The sequence below is a fragment of the Lampris incognitus genome, chromosome 7, assembly GCF_029633865.1.
Source record: "Lampris incognitus isolate fLamInc1 chromosome 7, fLamInc1.hap2, whole genome shotgun sequence".
Lineage (NCBI taxonomy): Eukaryota > Metazoa > Chordata > Actinopteri > Lampriformes > Lampridae > Lampris > Lampris incognitus.
In genome coordinates this window covers 3,137,860-3,156,488 of record NC_079217.1, presented here as the reverse complement: position 1 = coordinate 3,156,488, position 18,629 = coordinate 3,137,860, and the positions used below count along the sequence as shown (strand labels likewise).

General features: G+C 44.7%; 1 protein-coding gene across 6 annotated transcripts in view; it reads right to left on the bottom strand.

Annotated features, from left to right (window-relative positions):
- The window catches only part of LOC130115561 (rho GTPase-activating protein 42), a 121,927-nt gene that overhangs the window by 78,369 nt on the left and 24,929 nt on the right, over nucleotides 1-18,629 (bottom strand). For all 6 annotated transcript variants that reach the window (XM_056283265.1, XM_056283266.1, XM_056283269.1 and 3 more), the window contains exons 2-3: nucleotides 12,206-12,301; nucleotides 8,639-8,700 (exon numbers count right to left, since the gene is read on the bottom strand). In XM_056283265.1, coding sequence (XP_056139240.1) covers nucleotides 8,639-8,700; nucleotides 12,206-12,301 — 158 coding nt within the window. The remainder of the gene's footprint in view (nucleotides 1-8,638; nucleotides 8,701-12,205; nucleotides 12,302-18,629) is intronic.

The following is an 18,629-nucleotide window of genomic DNA, read 5'->3' as shown; positions in this document are numbered from 1 at the left end:
CTCCCCCCCGTTGATGCTTGTCCTTTATTGTTGTTGCTCATTTCATGCTGAATATCCATCCATCCATCCATCTATTATCCAAACCGCTTATCCTACTCAGGGTTGCGGGATACTGGAGCCTATCCCAGCAGCCACTGGGTGGCAGGCGGGGAGACACCCTGGACAGGCCACCAAGCCATCGCAGTATAAATATGTTTATAAATATGTTTATAAATGGTTTTCACTTATTTCCAACTACTTCACGAGATCTTGATCAAACAAGTGCCTGTATATTTTTAACGGATCAAATCGAAAATTAAGGAAAATTTAAGTCACAACTGCCAACAATGAAACTTGTCATTTAAACGTGAATACATGAATATTTGAGATCTTAATTTCATGACAGGATTTTAGGAAACAGCGTTGCCGTTTGTCTGCATCTGGTTCTGAAAAGGGCGGTTCTATTTCTCATGTTGGACTTCTTTATGTCTGTATTTCTTTACCTTGACTTTATGACGGATGGCACCCAGACGAGCGTTCAAATGCCGGCATGAGCCCTTCCCGTTCTGTAAGTGATTTTGTGGATATGACAACAAATATGAGCAAATCCAATATTTGTGCATCCCAGCCGGGCCCGGCTTGAAGCGTTGTGCCATAATCAGGGGCTAAAGGTCACGCCGAAATAACAAGTGTCATACACACAGTCCATGTTCCAGCTCTACTATAAACTGAGGAGCATCTTGTTCAGACTGGTCCCATGTCCCATGTCCCCACAGAGTCCTTAACTGAACCTTTCTACAGTCACCTGGTAGGGGTGCAACGCTCCAGTGATCTGGATCGAAGTATTGATTCAGTGATCAACAATCCAATATCATCGATGCAACGTGGCATCGCTCCATATCGCCATCACTACGATACGTCCAGGATGTGAAAATGCTGAAGCTCAGAACCGCATCAAAGGCTCTTTAAGTTAACTGATAAAAACACATCTGCACTTGAAACATGAGACACGTGGCACTTGATAGTGAACAACAGGGTGTCCACCTTTATTCGTAAAAAGAATTGAACGTCTGGCAGAGCTCAGTAATTGTCAAACCATATTTTACTTGCTTTTAGTGGGTTGATATAAATGGAAGTGATTTGTTAAATGGACATGTGAGATCAGCTCGTAACGACCGCAGGCCTGAGTTGAATAAAATCGAAATCATATCATGAGACTTTTTGATTTTGGCAAATATTGCATCGTGGTCCAAAGAATCGATATCGAGTCGTGATGAAACTCGTGATGTGCACACACCCCTATCAGCCACACTATTTTCTATCTTTCCTCTCATTTCTCCTGGGTAGCTATGTAAAGTGTCAGAAGCCAATAAAAAATATTTCTTATACCTACTAATTCAGTTTCCCACACAGTCTGAATATCTGGCTGGTCTGTATCCACACTGACCAGTGGAGTGCGAGTGTGCATCATTACATTATTCATCAGCTACACAGAACACTTTTTTACTAGCGGGTCATCAAAACAGGGTTAAAACAGGATTCGCCATGTTTTTATGTCACTCACGATTAAGCAGGGTGGCACGGTGGCGCAGATGTTAGCGTGGTGGCCTCACAGCAAGAAGATCCTGGGTTCGAGCCCCGGGGTAGTCCAACCTTGGGGGTAGTCCTGGGTCGTCCTCTGGGTGGAGTTTGCATGTTCTCCCCGTGTCTGTGCGGGTTTCCTCCGGTGGCTCCGGTTTCCTCCCAGTCCAAAGACATGTAGGTCAGGTGACTCGGCCATACTAAATTGTCCCTAGGTGTGAATGTGTGTGTGTGTGTGTCGGCCCTGTGTGATGGCCTGGCGGCCTGTCCAGGGTGTCTCCCCGCCTGACGCCCAATGGCTGCTGGGATAGGCTCCAGCATCCCTGCGACCCTGAGAGCAGGATAAGCGGTTCGGATAATGGATGGATGGATGGATGGATGGATGGATGGATGGATGATTAAGCATTTACCATATACTGAGGTGACGGCACGCAGGTCTCTATCCAGCAGAGGAGTTAGAATGGTTTTACTGCTAGCTGTCCAATATGCAGCATTAATAACACCATTTTTAGAAGTTCATTGTACAGTCAAGGTTATTTCGAACTTTGAAATTAAGGGATGGTTTATATGAAGTAGTTTCGGATGTTAACAATGGAAAATAACTTGCGAACCCACTCTGTTATATAACAAAACACTGAGCTGGTGAAACACATGCCCTACTTTACTCTGCTGTGTCACAGAACTAGAAGAGCCACGGGCAAGGTTTGGCCTGTGCGTCTGGTCCGACCCATTAATAATGATAAATGTGAGGTGCTGCCATGTCAGGGATTTCAGGCCACTTTCTTGTAGCATTTACAAGGGTAGCTATTCCAACTCGAAATTCTTTCCGCCATTTACCCCATTTTTAAAGAGAAACGGCTATCAACAAGTCCATTAGTTTTTACTGTAAACTCAGACGTGGAAGCTAGACATACTGTCTATTCATGGTTGAATACAGCCACCTGATACCGTTTTCCTGGCACCATTTTACTGGAAATAATATCAGCAACAGGAATGAAGGCCACACTCCCGCAGGGATACGATCGTCACCGCAAAAGCCACATCAGGGCAGCATCCTTCCACTCCTAAATGCCATCCAAAGTCATCAGCGCTGAACCTTCTCAAACCACGCAGAACCAGAGACACTTCTCACTCTTTTTTTCCCCTCTTTACTTCTGCATGGGTTATCAGCATGGGAATCAGACAAGGATTCTCTATAAAAGCAGGAATTTGATAAGTCTTCCCACAGAGTAACACACTCGAGTGACTTGCAAGCCAATGGCAGAGTGCACAAGCACAGAGTTCAGGCCTGGCCACCCGCCAAACCAACAGACAATAAAACGCTCCATGCTTGACGAGCCTTGCAGAAATTAGGCTACTGCAAAGATGCTATCCCGAGCTGCAGTGACACCTCAGATACACGTTAGCTTGATACACACAAGGGGAGGGTTTAGCTCGAGACGAGAAAATTCCGCCTCTACTTTAGTTTAAGATTTGAGTTCCTGTGACTCCTATCAGTCCGCGTCTCTATTTTTAGCCCACAGATTCGGTCCAGATGTGAAACGAGGCTGAAGGAGGGGGTGGGAGTCAGGGTTTTATTCCAGCAACTTCTGTTGGAGAAGTCCGGGCTCACACAGCATGAGTGAAGCCCAAGATTTAATAAGTCTCTTGTTTTTTACAATGCCTCGCTACGACTGACACATCTGTCCCCCATAATCTATTAGCAATTACAAACTTCACAAATCACTTCGCCATCTGGTGTCCATTGTTGTTTAACTACGGAGAGCTGTAACGTCTCAGCTGGTATAGTTCACAATATTTCATGATTTAAAGACAGCGTATTTTCCCTGTCAGGAAACATTTCATACATTTCAGCAAATGTGTGTTATTATGAGGTTCGGTAATCGAGTTCTGCAGAACAACTGCTTTCAAATTAAACAAAGACGAAAATGAGCCTTCTGGGCATTTGCAGGTCCCCGTCCCCAATTCTCCCCCCGACGAGATGTGCAAACGACACTGTGGAGAACTGGAAGATCAGTTCAGCCAACAGTAGGAAACATTTAACATTTATGCCCCCTTTCCACCACATGGTACCAGCTCGACTCGACTGGACTCGCGTCTGTGTGGTTTCTGTTACCGTAACAGCCCCCCCCCCCCCAGTGTAGCTTTTTTGGAACCTCAACAAAGGTGGTACCAGAAAAGTGGCAACAGTTACCAAAATGCCGGTACTTTCCAGTAATGGAAAATGAAAAACAAAGGGCGAGTCGAGTTGAGTCAAGTTGAGCGGTGCCGTGTAGTGAAAAAGGGGCATCACAGTACTCTTTCTTTGAACTTTCTCCCATCATGCAATTTGCCACTTGTTTGTGATAAGGTGTAAAGTCATTAATGTCAAGTACTTCAACTTGTTCAAAAATGTGTTTTCCAAGATAAGATAATCAAACATAACTTACTCGGGTTTGTTATAACACTTGGGCAACATGTTTCACTACCGCCACGGTTACAAATGTGTATCAGCAGACGTGCTTGGTAAAACTTTACTCCATCTTAGTCAATTACGCTACAAACCCTTTATGTATCTTGTATCTTCATATTGTCTCTGGTTATGTTGTCTGTATATCTGTCTGTCTGTCTGTCTGTCTGCATATCTAGCCATCTACTTGACTGTCTGTCTGTCTGTCTGTCTATTTGACTCTCTATCTATCTATCTCGTTTGTGTGTTGTCATCCTTTTTCTTTTTTTGTGTTGTTCCTTTTTCATTCTTAATATCCTTTGACCATAAATCCCCCCAAAAGGCTGTGTCTTGATTTTGGCTTCACCCTCTTCTTATGTAGTCTTCAATCTGCACATCTTGATCATCAAAAAATGTAAAACTTTTGCTTTAAGAAGCGATATTTAACAGAAGTATTGTCGTACATGTTGAGATCTACGGTGCTGATGCTCAAAAAGGCTGTTTTTTCATCTTGCGCTGAAAGAGGGAAGCAGGATCTGCCACTGATAGACGGTGCAGTCACCTCGGCCGTTCAGCACCGAATCTCTCTCGTCTTATTTTGTGGCAACTCACCAAATTCTTGGTGAGTTGCCACAAGTTTTTGTCTGTTGTTCGGGCTCTGTCTCAGTTTGTGGGGAACCCTGGCCACGTCTGGCCACGTCTCGTGGACCCAGTGTGGACACAGCTTGCTGCGTAGGTGAAATGCATGGATACCAGTGGTGGAAGAAAACGTCAGCCTTAGAGAACTTTGTTTGCTCTGCGACATCTTCAAAGAACAGGCTGGACAAAACAGTCAACACAAGTTTACTTTCACACCACAAATGATTCACAAGCTGGTGGAAAATACGTCTGCTACTGGGCTCGTATCATCAAATGAGGTGCATGTTCTGCTCATACACTTGAATATATTGGAGTTTTGACATTTTTTTGGGGGTGTGAAATATGGATTGGCTGATTGGGAGTTAAGATAACATTTTAACTACTTCTTTACTGCGCTTTGGATTATTTCTGCAGGAAGGACATGATCTAGTCTCAAGTCAGAGACATATGAGAGACTTTTTCTTACTTTGTAAAAGTAATTAAAAACAAATTACCCTCTGAATTGAGACTGGGCACACTTCTTAAAAAGTACATTTCATTTAAAGACGGTCATTTATTCATGACATCTTATAGTTAGGGAGCATCAGGAGGTTGTAGACTGCAAGAGGCTATTTCCGGATTCATAAACATGATTTACTCGCTCTGATTTAAACTGCTACTTTAGCGTCCAGGGAATTGATGGGAAGTTTGGGTTAAAGTGCCGCAGCCTGTTTTCGAGAAGCTCTTGGAGTGTTTGTGTTTGTAAGAATCGGGGGATGAATTTGGCAACCCGCAATCTATAACCAAACTGGGTGGAGAGATAAATAATGCCCCCGTGTCAACAGGAAATACGCAGGGACCTCCGAGCTTTAGCAGAACCCCACATAGCGTAAATTCAAAGGTGGTGCAAGCTGGTATATAAAACTCATATCTAAATTTCACATCAAGCTGTTTGTTAAACTGACCAAACGACAAAATAAGCCCTACGCCGTATGAAGAGTGGTAGGCTGTAATAGAGTGCACCCTTTAACAGTTAAGTGTTAGCATCTCTTAGCATGCAAAAAAATGAAAGTTCCCAAATAATTGATTGATTCAGTTTACATCAACATGACACCAGTGGAAAGTAAAACTGGTTTGACGGGGTAGGAGCGTCATTAAGTGATGTACTCAAGGTGAAATATTAAGAATGAAGCAGGAAGCAGGAAGAAGAGATTTTTGGCGGGCATAATCTCGGCAATCTTTTTGCGGCCTGAAAAATTCCCTGCAGAAACAAATCCAAACCGTCACTGTTCACTTTAAATGACTTTAACATGCCGTATTTACATGTTTCATTGCAGGCACTTGCAGGATGCGGCCGCTCTCGGCCTAATTTATAACCCCTGGTCTACGTCAAACACCCTGTCATCACGGATTGCAGGTGACAAACATGGCAACCCGTTCTGTCGCTTGATGCTTCAAGCCCATTTTTTGCACATTGATCCATAAATTAAGCGCTTATTCCCAATACGAGGGCTTTTAAACTACAAATATATTAACTTGTTTTCACTGACAATAATAACCAAAAATATACCGTATGATGGCGGGGAAGTAGACTTGGTCGTTACACATCAAAATGACATTAATCAAAATATTTATCCTAAAGAATCTTTTCAAAAAAGGTATTTTGCCTTTAGCAACCCATATAAACGGTGGCCAGCAGTTGCTGATAAATTTCATCTCATTCAAGCAGCAATATTCATTCAGATACAGCCCCCGACTTATCACTTCTTTTTTTTTATTTAATTTTTTGGATTTTCTCCCCAGTTGTATCCGGCCAATTAACCCACTCATCTGAGCCATCCCAGTCTCTGCTCCACCCCCTCTGCTGATCCGGGCAGGGCTGCAGACTAACACATGCCTCCTCCCATACATGTGGAGTCACCAGCCGCTTCTTTTCACCTGACAGTGAGGAGTTTCACCAGGGGGACGTAGCGTGTGGGAGGATCACGCTATTCCCCCCAGTTCCCCCTCCCCCCGAACAGGCACCCCGACCGACCAGAGGAGGCGCTAGTGCAGCGACCAGGACACATACCCACATCCGGCTTCCCACCCGCAGACACGGCCAATTGTGTCTGTAGGGACGCCCAACCAAGCTGGAGGTAACACGGGGATTTGAACCGGCGATCCCTGTGTTGGTAGGCGACGGAATAGACCACCAAGCCACCCGGACGCCCAAAACAGAACTAGTTTTAAGACACAAATGAAAACGACATGCTTCGAGGGTTTTTGTAGCTGAGGTGGTGTTCACGCAGCATGGCCGGTGTAGAGCTGTGTGAACAGTCAACGCAACACCAGAAAAAGCTCAGTTTCTAAGATCAACAAGGTTCAAATTGCTCAAGTCCACGCAGTGTTCACTGGAACGTGCACACTGACAGGATCGTATTGAGTTTCTATTTTCTTACTCTGGTGATTTTTTTTTCTCCCGACAGCACCTAAACAGAAACTCTGGCTGAGTGTGCTGAAAACATCCTTTTAGAAGTCACCAACTTTCCCAGAAGGAAAAAAACAGCAGAGAAAGTGCTTGTCTCTGAGCAACAACAGATGCTACATAACGTTCTTGTGTATGGACACTGACCTTGTGTGAAAGAGAAGTGCAAGATAAAGAAACATGAGCCGGATAAAGGGGAAGGAAATATGTATGACTGGTAGACATTTTACAAAATGAAAAAGTAAACTACAACGACCACCGCTTCTGTATTGCAAAGCCCATGTGACTAGTCGCTTCATCTGTTTTATTTCCATTATTCAGCAATCGCGCATTTTGTTGCTGTCAAACTATTTTCCTCCTTGTTGGGTTTTGGTGTCATTTGATTTCTGTTACCTAATTCAGCTGTGTCTTCGCTTGTCATATTGATTTGTTTTTGTTGCATTATTTCCTTTGAGATTTGAGTTTTTTAAGCCCCCTGGACATTTCTGTCTCTTCCTGCATAAATTCCTGTTTTTCTCTCTCTTCATTCTGTGTTTCATCATTATTATGTGAGAATGAGGCAGCACGGTGGAGCAGTGGTTAGCGCGGTCGTCTCACAGCAGGAAGGTCCTGGGTTCGAGTCCCGGGGTAGTCCAACCTTGGGGGTCGTCCCGGGTCGTCCTCTGTGTGGAGTTTGCATGTTCTCCCCGTGTCTGCGTGGGTTTCCTCCGGGGGCTCCGGTTTCCTCCCACAGTCCAAAGACATGCAGGTCAGGTGAATTGGCCGTACTATACTGTCCATAGGTATGAATGTGTGTGTCAGCCGTGTGATGGCCTGGCGGCCTGTCAAGGGTGTTTCCCTACCTGCCGCCCAGTGATTGCTGGGATAGGCTCTAGCATCCCCGCGACCCTGAGAGCAGGATAAGCGGTTTGGATAATGGATGGATGGATGTGAGAGTGAATAAACTAAACAATTTAAAAAAAAAGTCAGGATTTTGATTCCTCCCATGGTTTTTTCCGACCCTCCTCTCTCCTGCATATACGTAGTGCATGCCCAGTGTTTAGTTGCATACACTCTCCATAACCCTGCACAGATTTATGTGACCCAAGTCTGGCATGACTATTGCAGACAGCCATCACATGGCCACCAGCACACCAGGAAGACAAAGTAAGTACCATATGCCAAAGCCTCGCTTGAGGCACCTGAGGAAGTGAAAGCCACCCAGCCTTGTGTCACACCGAGTTGGATGTGAGTATGTCACATGCTCTGATGAGAACTCCCCGACATGATTCTTGGGATGCTTCAGACAACTGTCAGGAGAGATTTGCCAAGTAATCTCTCTGCCTGTCTGTGTATTTGGCTTAAAGTTTGCCGTTTGACTAATGGAATAATATTGGAAGCTCCTTTGGGTGTAAAAATGCTTTTCATATTAGAAACTACGGGAATATGATAAGATAATATAGCACACTGAAATTACATGATGAAATCAATGTGACAAATTGACTGCAAACCATATGAGAATGTTAACAGTGCATAGGAAAGACTTAATATTCTGAGCATTGAAAAAAGAAAAACTGCATTCTTACCAAGCGTCTCCTCTCTTCTTCAACGGTGTTTAAAAGCTGGGAGAACTCCTTGAACGACTGAGCTGAAAGATAAAGAAGCCATTGAGAAAGATGTGTCGACATGTGAACTGGTAAATAAATGCACGGGTAGACTAAACTGACATTCATCATGAACAAGAGCTCCAGATGATGTGAACCGCAAACCTATCATCACACCGTGATAGTCCATCCATACAGCTGGTGTAGCAGAAGACGAAATAAATATACAGTTAGTGAGTCATTCATTAAGCATTGAGTTTCCATGGCATCCCATCAAACCAAACCTTTGTCAAATTGTTTATTTGCACTGCATCTTCTTTTTTTTGGGACCCCCCCCCCCTTTTTCTCCCCAATTATATCTGGCCAATTACCCCACTCTTCCGAGCCATCCCGGTCGCTGCTACACCCCCTCTGCTGATCCGGGGAGGGCTGCAGACTACCACATGCCTCCTCCCATACATGTGGAGTCGCCAGCTGCTTCTTTTCACCTGACAGTGAGGAGTTTCACCAGGGGGAGGTAGCGCGTGGGAGGATCACGCTATTCTCCCCAGTCCCCCGCCCCCCTGAACAGGCGCCCCGACCGACCAGAGGAGGCGCTAGTGCAGCGACCAGGACATATACCCACATTCGGTTTCCCACCCACAGACACGGCCAATTGTGTCTGTAGGGATGCCCGACCAAGCCTGAGATAACATGGGGATTCGATCCGGCGACCCCTGTGTTGGTAGGCAATGCTATCCGGACGCCACATTTGCACTGCATCTTCAGAGCTTTTAGGACAACACATGTCAAGACCTACTGCATTCAAACAGCTGTCCAATTTAAAAGCCAGACTGACAGAAGAAATAATAATAATAATAAAAAAAGAACAGTTCCATCGAGTAAAGCACATTGATGGCTTTACTTTCATTTTCATCACCTGTGCTGCCGGATAATGTTCTGCAGCAATGTCTGGGACACCGGTGTCATGTGGCAGAGATATGTTCCCACCATCTGTGCATTACTGCAAGAGCGGTATACATTACGCTCTGCAGGGCCAGATGAATTCCGCATACAGTGCACCCGGGCTTATCTGGCGGGGAACTGTGCCTTGATAGTTTCACAGCTTCATTAAATACAGGGCCAGATACCGAGTGGCCTCTGTTGGTCAGCCCCTGTGTCACCTTATGTCCTGCCATTAAGCAACAGTCAAGTCGCCTTGCATGCCAACACGGTAACATCATTATTAGGCAGGGCAGGCTGGCATAGCGGGGGGGCCATGCATCATCTCAGACACTTTGTCCATTAGCATACCAAAGCTTTTAGAGACCAGGGAGCAATGATTTTGTGCCAGCAAACCTGCAGGCAGGACTGGCCTCCTATTAATGCCAAAAGCTCCTTTATCAACAGCACAAACCGTATAGGGGGTAAAGGGCACAGCTGGAGCCGTTGACGGGACAAGATTAGACTCTGAAGAAAGGAAATGGGAGTCAATGTGGGGTTACTGCTTGCATATCATTCACTGGTAAGTGGAGGGAAAGCAATAGACCTGATGAATCACTCGGCAAAATAAGATTCCACGGCCTCCGGAGAAGCACCTGTAATGTTGAAAAAGGTGGACAGACATCTTTATTTATACCTTTTTCATCAAGAGGAATGAACACAGAGCTTTAAAGTTCATAGGAAATAATTTATGTTGGTTTTGTCTGTCCCGGAAAAGGATATTTTTATATTGAAACCTAGAATTTCCCATTAAAGGAAGAAAGCTGAAGGTTGCCCTTTCGCTTTGATTTTTGGCTTGTTAGCTGTGGATTTTGAACTCGTCTTTCCTGGTCGTCTCTTTGAACAACCCTGAGAGAACAAAAGGGTGACCTTCCGAGAGGAGGCACTGTAACTTTTTTTTTTTCTTCTAAAAATTAAAATTTCTATAGCCACATCAATCTTATGGTGCCATTGATTCACCAGATAGCTGGTGTAGAATGTGAATGTCACTGCAGGAAGTCATAGAGTAAAATCGATAAAAGGTCAGGTGAACTCGCCTGGCTGCACGTATAAGACCCCAGTGTTATGTGGGGAAGTCGGGAGCATCAAAGTGAACTGAACAAATGTTGCATCAAGACCATAGCTGGTGCTTGCACAAGGGTCTGGCCATGTCAGTCAGAAAGCTCAGCTTCAGTGATGGCTAGATTGATTTCAACAGCCAATTTCTTTTTTCCTCAAATAATAGTCATGGCCTTTTCTCTGTGAGCTGGCAAGGCAGCAGTAAGCAGTTTGAGGGAAAACTTTCACACCTGAACACTTGAACTCAATTCATAAACACAAAATATAATACGTGGTCCAGTTAGGGGGCAATTGACTGTATGCTGTACATGCAAAGATTGTTTGATGAACCTTTTTGGCCACTTTCTTTATTTTATGTGCACTGTTGGTGCTTATGTTGCATTCAAAGAATTCCTCATTAAAAGACCTCCCAAATGAATTTCTTATTGCCCGCATTAGACAGTCAATAAAATGCTTCCCAACAGATGCCTGCTGCGCTGTCATCTGAGACTGCTCCCAGCCGACGGCATTATAACGACTGGGCAGCTCCAACTGGATAACAGGTGGGCCTTTTAATATCTGCTGCTCAATCAGGGATCAACAGCACTCCTGACTGAAGACCAGGGAAGAAATGCCATGTCACAAATGAACGCCAACTTGGTGCCAGTGAAACTTTGGATGGGTTTTATTAAGTATCTTTGTCAACTAGTGTTTTTCAACTCCGTCTTGCCTTACGTCTTCTGCAGTTTTGTGTGAAAGAACGGGACTGCACATTACAAATTCGGGGTAATTTTATAGCCGTGTGCAGAGGAGGTTCATATCTAGTTTAAACCCCACAGATGGACAGTGATTCAGCAGTCTCCAGCTTCACAGTGGGCAGAGCTCAAGCCAGGGATAATGAGCAGTGAGGGGAAAAAAAAGAAGAGGAGGAAGATTGGGCCAGTATGGGAGTCCTGCCCATTAGAGCCAAAGAGGCCCTCTGCACATCTGCTTACATATTCCTATCGGAGGCTGGGAGGTTTGCACCTCCATTAATCTCTGACACTGATCACAATTAGTCTCTTTGATCTCCTAAGGCATGGAAAAGATACAGAGAAAGCATCATAAGCAAATCAATAGCATTAATTATACATGCACTGCACACAGTCGCCGAATCTATACTCATGAAGCCAAATCTGTTTCCAAGAATTAGTATGCCTCACTTTGTGCCTGATTACGTTTCCTGATGAGTCCGGTGAAGCCTTTATCTTTTAACGGTTTTGTATTGAAGCACATTATTTGCTAACACAATGATATCATGATGAACTATCACTTGCTATTTCAGGGCCAGGAAATGGTTTGGTCCAATATGACCGAATGCATGCAGGGGACACCCAAGAGAATCCCTTTAGAAATGGCATGGAAAGGTTATGATTGAGGCGTCAGGCTGACTAATTGGGAAAAGTAGAAAGGGAGAAGTGGAAATTCATTGAAGAGAAAGGGGGGAGAAAGAGACCGAGCCCCCCCCAGGCCAGACGTAACAAAACTTACCAATGTTCACCTCATCATCTGTTTCTGCATCGCCAATGCACTCAAACTGGAACTCCTGGAGTGACTGGGAAAACTTCTGGACTGCTGCAGAGAGGTCTGGAGAAAGAGTGTTTGCACATTAGAAGTTGCAAATACACACAAGACAGGTAGACAAGGACAGGATATCAAGACACTTAACAAGATTATCCCGCAGACTGCTGACACCTCCATGAGATCTGAACCTCCAGTCTCTCGGGAGTTCCCTTGATTCAATGTGGCACCAATCAAAACAACACTGTAGGCAGAAAGCCAGGCTCAGCTCGCTCCTGCTCTCTTCTGCTTGACCTTACAGTAAACTTGGCTCTCGATGACTTTTGCTTGGCTGTACTCCCGGAATAAATTTATGATTCCCGCACATTACAGGATGTGTTCAGAACCCATGCAGATGTGGAGTCGTCAACATTAAACGTGTTTGGTACTGTCAAGGCAGCGCAGATCCACATGCAATTTGATTAAACCCATTATCAACCTCTCTGATAATTTATGCCAACCATCAGGCCTGACAAATCTTCCAATAAGGATTACCCCTGCAATTGCAGGAGTCAACAACTTTGGGATAAGTTGGCCAAATTGTCTTTTCTAGTTATTATTATTGATTGTCTGGCCCAAGCATTAGGGTTCATAGACATAATTCGGCTTAAGATGGCCGGGAAACAGACCATGTAAGTAAGAGAAGAAACATTAGAAAATCTCAATTTAATAAATCATCACTTTGTAGAGGGTATATATAATGGTTATTTAAGATCACTGTTGCCTGTAATTTTGTATGTATACATGTTTAATTGGACCTATCAGCCAATCCTTACTTGTGCCACACCATTACCAAGTCAATCCTACACGGATTTATTAGCGACACAAACAGCATGGCCATGGAATTTCTCCAAGAAAATAAACATCTTGTTTAAGTCCCAAGATTATGGATTGACAAATACTGGATACACAGAGTCGACACATCACGCCTGCTGAAGTTCATATAATGGTATTTCATGTGTGATTGATTGCAGTAGTGTATGGAGTCCAACACTCGTCCATTGATCAGAATACACACGTCTGGGAGCAAACCAAACGCAACGATCTCGAACCAGCTGTCAAAAATAATACTGCCCATGCAGGGTAGAAGTGAAAGAGAAAGAACAGATGAGTTTTTTCACCCCTGAAAAACGATTGTGAGAAGTGTTCAGGATGATTATAAAAAAGTCGATGTTTTCAAAGTACTTCTGCCAGGCAACCAATAGGACTTTCAATTTTCCAATTAGGCCCGATCCATAATTGGAGTTCTGCATTTCCACAGTGGCTTATAGGATCTAAAATATCTTTTCAATCATTTTTTTCCTCCTCTCTTAGATTGCATGTCTGATTTTCTGACAGCTTGGGTTAGTTTATGACGACAAAACAAGAACTAATCCATCTTGATATTGTAAAAGATTCACATTTCCCGCATGTCAAAACACGATGTTAAATTGACCGGCATTTGAGTAGTGACAGGTAAAAAGGCTCTAAATTTTGTTTCTGACATCAACATCAACGAGAGCATATGCAAATATATGACAAACATACTGTCGGATTGTCGAATAAACATCCCATTTGTGGGGGTTTGACTGAGTTTGCCGGGACGGCAGACAGGTCTCCTTCCTAACAAGCAGTTTTAGTGTTAAAGAGGAAATCAACGATTCTTTTTTTTCTTTCTTTCTTGGACCCCCCCCCCTTTCTTTTCTCCCCAATTGTATCCAGCCAATTACCCCACTCTTCCGAGCCATCCCGGTTGCTGCTCCATTCCCTCTGCTGATCCAGGGAGGGCTGCAGACTACCACATACCTCCTCCAATACATGTGGAGTTGCCAGCCGCTTCTTTTCACCTGACAGTGAGGAGTTTCACCAGGGGGACGTAGCGTGCGGGAGGATCACACTACCCCCCCCCCCCCCGAACAGGTGCCCTGACTGACCAGAGAAGACGCTAGTGCAGCGACCCGGACACATACCCACATCCGGCTTCCCAGCCGCAGACACGGCCAATTTTGTCTGTAGGGACGCCCGACCAAGCCGGAGGCAACACGGGGATTCGAACTGGGATCCCCGTGTTGGTAGACAACGGAATAGACCGCTACATCACCCAGATGCCCCCGAGATCAACAATTTTTTAAGGGGTGAAGTACCACAATGGGACACTTCAGGTCACATTTTCACTGACCATCAGTCAACTTCAATATGCTATGACAGAATTAGCTCATATGTTCCAAAATTCATTTGTAATTGATGGATTTTGTCCACGTTTCCATAGCTTAAAAATGGGATACAAAATTAATGAAAACATTATTCCCACAAGAGACAACCCGCCTGGAACTATGGTGACACGATCATGTCATGAGCTATGTGAAAGAAATTGGGAGGTGATAATGGTAAAATGTGTTTATTTACCCTCGGGCATGAAGAGCCACTGCTTCTCCACCACTTGGTAAAGACATTGAGTGATAACACTTGTTTGTGCTTGAATGTCAATCTGAATGAAAACCATTTTGCACTTACTATTTAATGCTTGTAAAATGAATGTTTCACTTTTTTTCTTCATTGACCAGATTGATTAAAATGAAAAACAGATACGACATTTCATTTATTATCTATCCATCAGCTCATGCATTAAATTATTGCCACATAGTAACTATAAACATGTTGACATTTTCAAGGGATAATTACATTGGAAATTGACATTCTGCTGCATGCACAGGTCTAGCAAACTTAAACAGGTGTAACTGCTGGTAGTGGCTTGCAGATATGATCAGTTTTCTAGTTTAAAATCTGGTTTGGTCAAACCCTGAAAGGACAAGGGCCAGAAACTCAAGAATTCATGGTATGTACAACATTTCACAGTGCAATACATCGCTACATTGCATAGCGCAATGCAACAGTGCAACATGCAGTGTATGCATTTAATCGCATTGGCTGAACTGTGTGTACCTGTTGCAAATGACAAACTTGAAACAGGAAAATTGTAATCCAGACTTGCCGACCCCTTGCATATCACGCTAAGTGAAAGGTCAGTGCGACTTCGCTTCTCAATAATAGCACTTAAGTGTCGAGTTCCATTTTTTTATAGTTATAATGGAATATATGTAATTGATGACCATGACCCCTTAAACTTCACAACCTACCAGTTTCCAAAATGAACAAAATAAATTCTAAGTTTTGGCACCGTTTTGATCATTGATCTCAGTGACCTCAGACCATAACCCATTTCTTTTTTCAAAATTTAATGGGAACTGTTCTAGGATGGACACCATTTGGGATTTTATCCTCCTTCTTTTTTTTCCCCCATCTGAGCCAATAGCTTTTGGTAATGAAGTGTTTGTTTCTTCCCAACAGAAACAATTCAAGACAAAACAACTGAGAGGTTCAATTAAATAATCCCTGACGACTCATCCATTGGAAATTAAAATGGTCAATACAGTTGACAATAGTCAGTACTGTTTCATAAGTTACAGATTCCCCCTGTCACAGTCATAATTCATTTAAGTTGAAGGCATCCCAACCGGCGAGATGGCCATAAAGGCCCGCAAAATCAATACTCTTGCTCGCCTAGGTACATAAATTGTTCAGAGAGTAAAACTAAAAGGAGCCACGCCATACCTGTCTACGAGTTACTTTCTTTTTACCTGACAGCAAGCACTCTGTTCACTCCCTGACAAGCACATTATGGCAAGGTGAATGTTTAGATAAAAAAAAAGAAAGAAGATGATACATAGATGTGTGTATGCACACACAAAACGAGACCAAAATATCATAGATAAAAACATTCCTACCATTAGGTGATGTTAACTGAATGGGTATCATTAAACACTATTTGCTTTAATGCACTAAACTGAACTTTCTAGAAGATGTACTGTGCCGTCACCTCTCTCTCCTATTATTCCTGTTTTGACTCTAAAGCTGCTGATTCGAGATCGATACCTTGCTGCAGTTGTCTGGATGAGCTCACAGGGCCATCAATAATGGAGGATCTTTCAGCCTTGACTCCCAGACAGGCCCCAGCCTTGCTGTGTGGACCCATGCCTCCCACCCGGTGCCTTCAAACTCTCTTTTCCCCGAAGGCACCGGAAATGAAGGAGCGCCACAAATCACGAGAAAGGTTGCATCTTTATAGAGCTGCCAAGGACTCGTCTTAAAAGGTTGAACGAGTAGGATTTTCCAATACATAAATAAATAAATACAATCAATGTACAGACTCATACAAACGTAATCCATCTCAATCATCTAGACGAGTGTGACGGTGTCTGTACCTGCAGAGGCCCTGTCCGCTGCAGAGACCCTGTCCTCTGCAGAGACCCTGTCCCCTGCAGAGACCCTGTCCTCTGCAGAGACCGTGTCCGCTGCAGAGACCCTGTCCCCTGCAGAGATCCTGTCCTCTGCAGAGACCCTGTCCGCTGCAGAGACCCTGTCCGCTGCAGAGACCCTGTCCCCTGCAGAGATCCTGTCCCCTGCAGAGACCCTGTCCTCTGCAGAGACCCTGTTCCCTGCAGGGACCCTGTCCCCTGCAGAGACCCTGTCCTCAGTCTGGATTTTCTTAGTTTGCTGTGTACGGGACGTTGACCTTTGGGACTCTAAAACGGACGACAGGCGTGGGTCCATGAATACGTCCACAGGGTTAGCAGCTGTGTCAGGAAGGGCATCCGACGTCAAATGTTGCCAAATCAGTACGCGGATGGACGAGACCACACCGGGCCGGTCAAGGCCCGGGTTAACGATGGCCGCCATTGGTGCTGTGCCCTCACAGGTGCAACGGAGTTTGAAAAAAAATGCTCTTAATTTTATTTCCAACTAGTATTTTTGAACCTGTCATTTGCTAAGTCTGTTGAGTACTTGTGAATTTTATCTTATTGAGTTATTAGTTTAATTTACGGTCATTACTATTCCCTGCGGAAATGAAGTTACTCACGTCACTCCTCTGTACCTCATGTGCTTCCGTAGCTTCCGCCTTCTCAAACACGTGGTGTGTTTTGACTTCTGTAGGGCCAATAAGTGCTGAAAAACAGTCGTTGAGAGTTGCCTCCTGCTGTGCCCTGGCCACATCCACTACACTGGTGCCGAGACCCGTTTGAAACCGTTACCCGGTACCGGTGGAAACTGTAAAATCCGCTGTGGTGACCCCCGAGAAACGGAATAAGCCGAAAGAGGAAGACTAGAAAAACGCAGCGACCAGGGGCCTCGTGTATCAATCATTACTGTGGGCGAATGTGTTCGTACACACCCATGGGATTTTTTAACCCCGAGGTTTGTCTCAGAGACCAGGGTAGACCCTGGGTAACCCCTAACTTCAGACACCGATTGGCTAACACTGAAGTCTTTGCAGGCCTGGGTTGCAAGAGGTAGACAACAGATGCTAGGGGGAAGGAATTACAAACAACCATCATGCCTTGCTACTCTTTTAAGGGTAAAAAATTCCATGGGTGTGTTACCTTTCCTGCCTCCGTCTTCTGACTCCCTCCGCCGGAAGAAGATAGAGGGGGACCGAATTTATTTGGGGTCCAGGGCCGAAGTTCGCTGGCGCTGTTCGCCACCGCCTGGTGCTAGCTAGCTAGCTAAACTCCGGAGCACAACCCAACACGGTTCAATAGTTCACTTCGTCTGAAAATGGCGAGGACGCCGTCTTCCCTCTTTGGAAACACGTGTAATCCTTCTTCACAGCTGCACAAAATGTTGACATGGGTCCAATATATCACAGTTCTTACTGATAATATTTCCTTTCACTGGCGCGGAGCTCCCACTACCGTTCGCGCCACACAACAACAACTTCCTCATTCGCCCTCCCTACCAACCAATCAGAGTCCGACCCCAGATCTTGCTCTTAAAGCGGTAAACCCCTTATTTACCAACACTCATTCCCCCTCCCTACCAACCAATCAGAGTCCGACCCCAGATCTTGCTCTTAAAGCGGTAAACCCCTTATTTACCAACACTCATTCCCCCCTCCCTACCAACCAATCAGAGTCCGACCCCAGATCTTGCTCTTAAAGCGGTAACCCCCTATTTACCAGCAGGTGTGTAAGAACAAATCTGCCCATCGTAACGACTGCCACGTGTTATCGTAAGCACGCAGCCAAGAAGACGCTACGACAATGGCGCAAACAGCAAGGCGAGGCGAAACGCCAAGAGGACAAAGCTCGTTCCAAAACGAGAGGGAATCTGGGGTTGGCTTTCACCCGCTGGCGAGCACTGAAGAAGAGGACGGGGATGAAGAGCGACGCGGAGTTGGCCTGCAAACTGGGGCCACGTTTACACGACAACGGTCATGCTAAAAACGTAAGTTTTTCCTTTGCGTTTTTAAAAAAAAGTTCCGCGTCAGACGACGTTTTGAATACGATCCGCATGCACACGGATCCGCAGCAAAACTAAA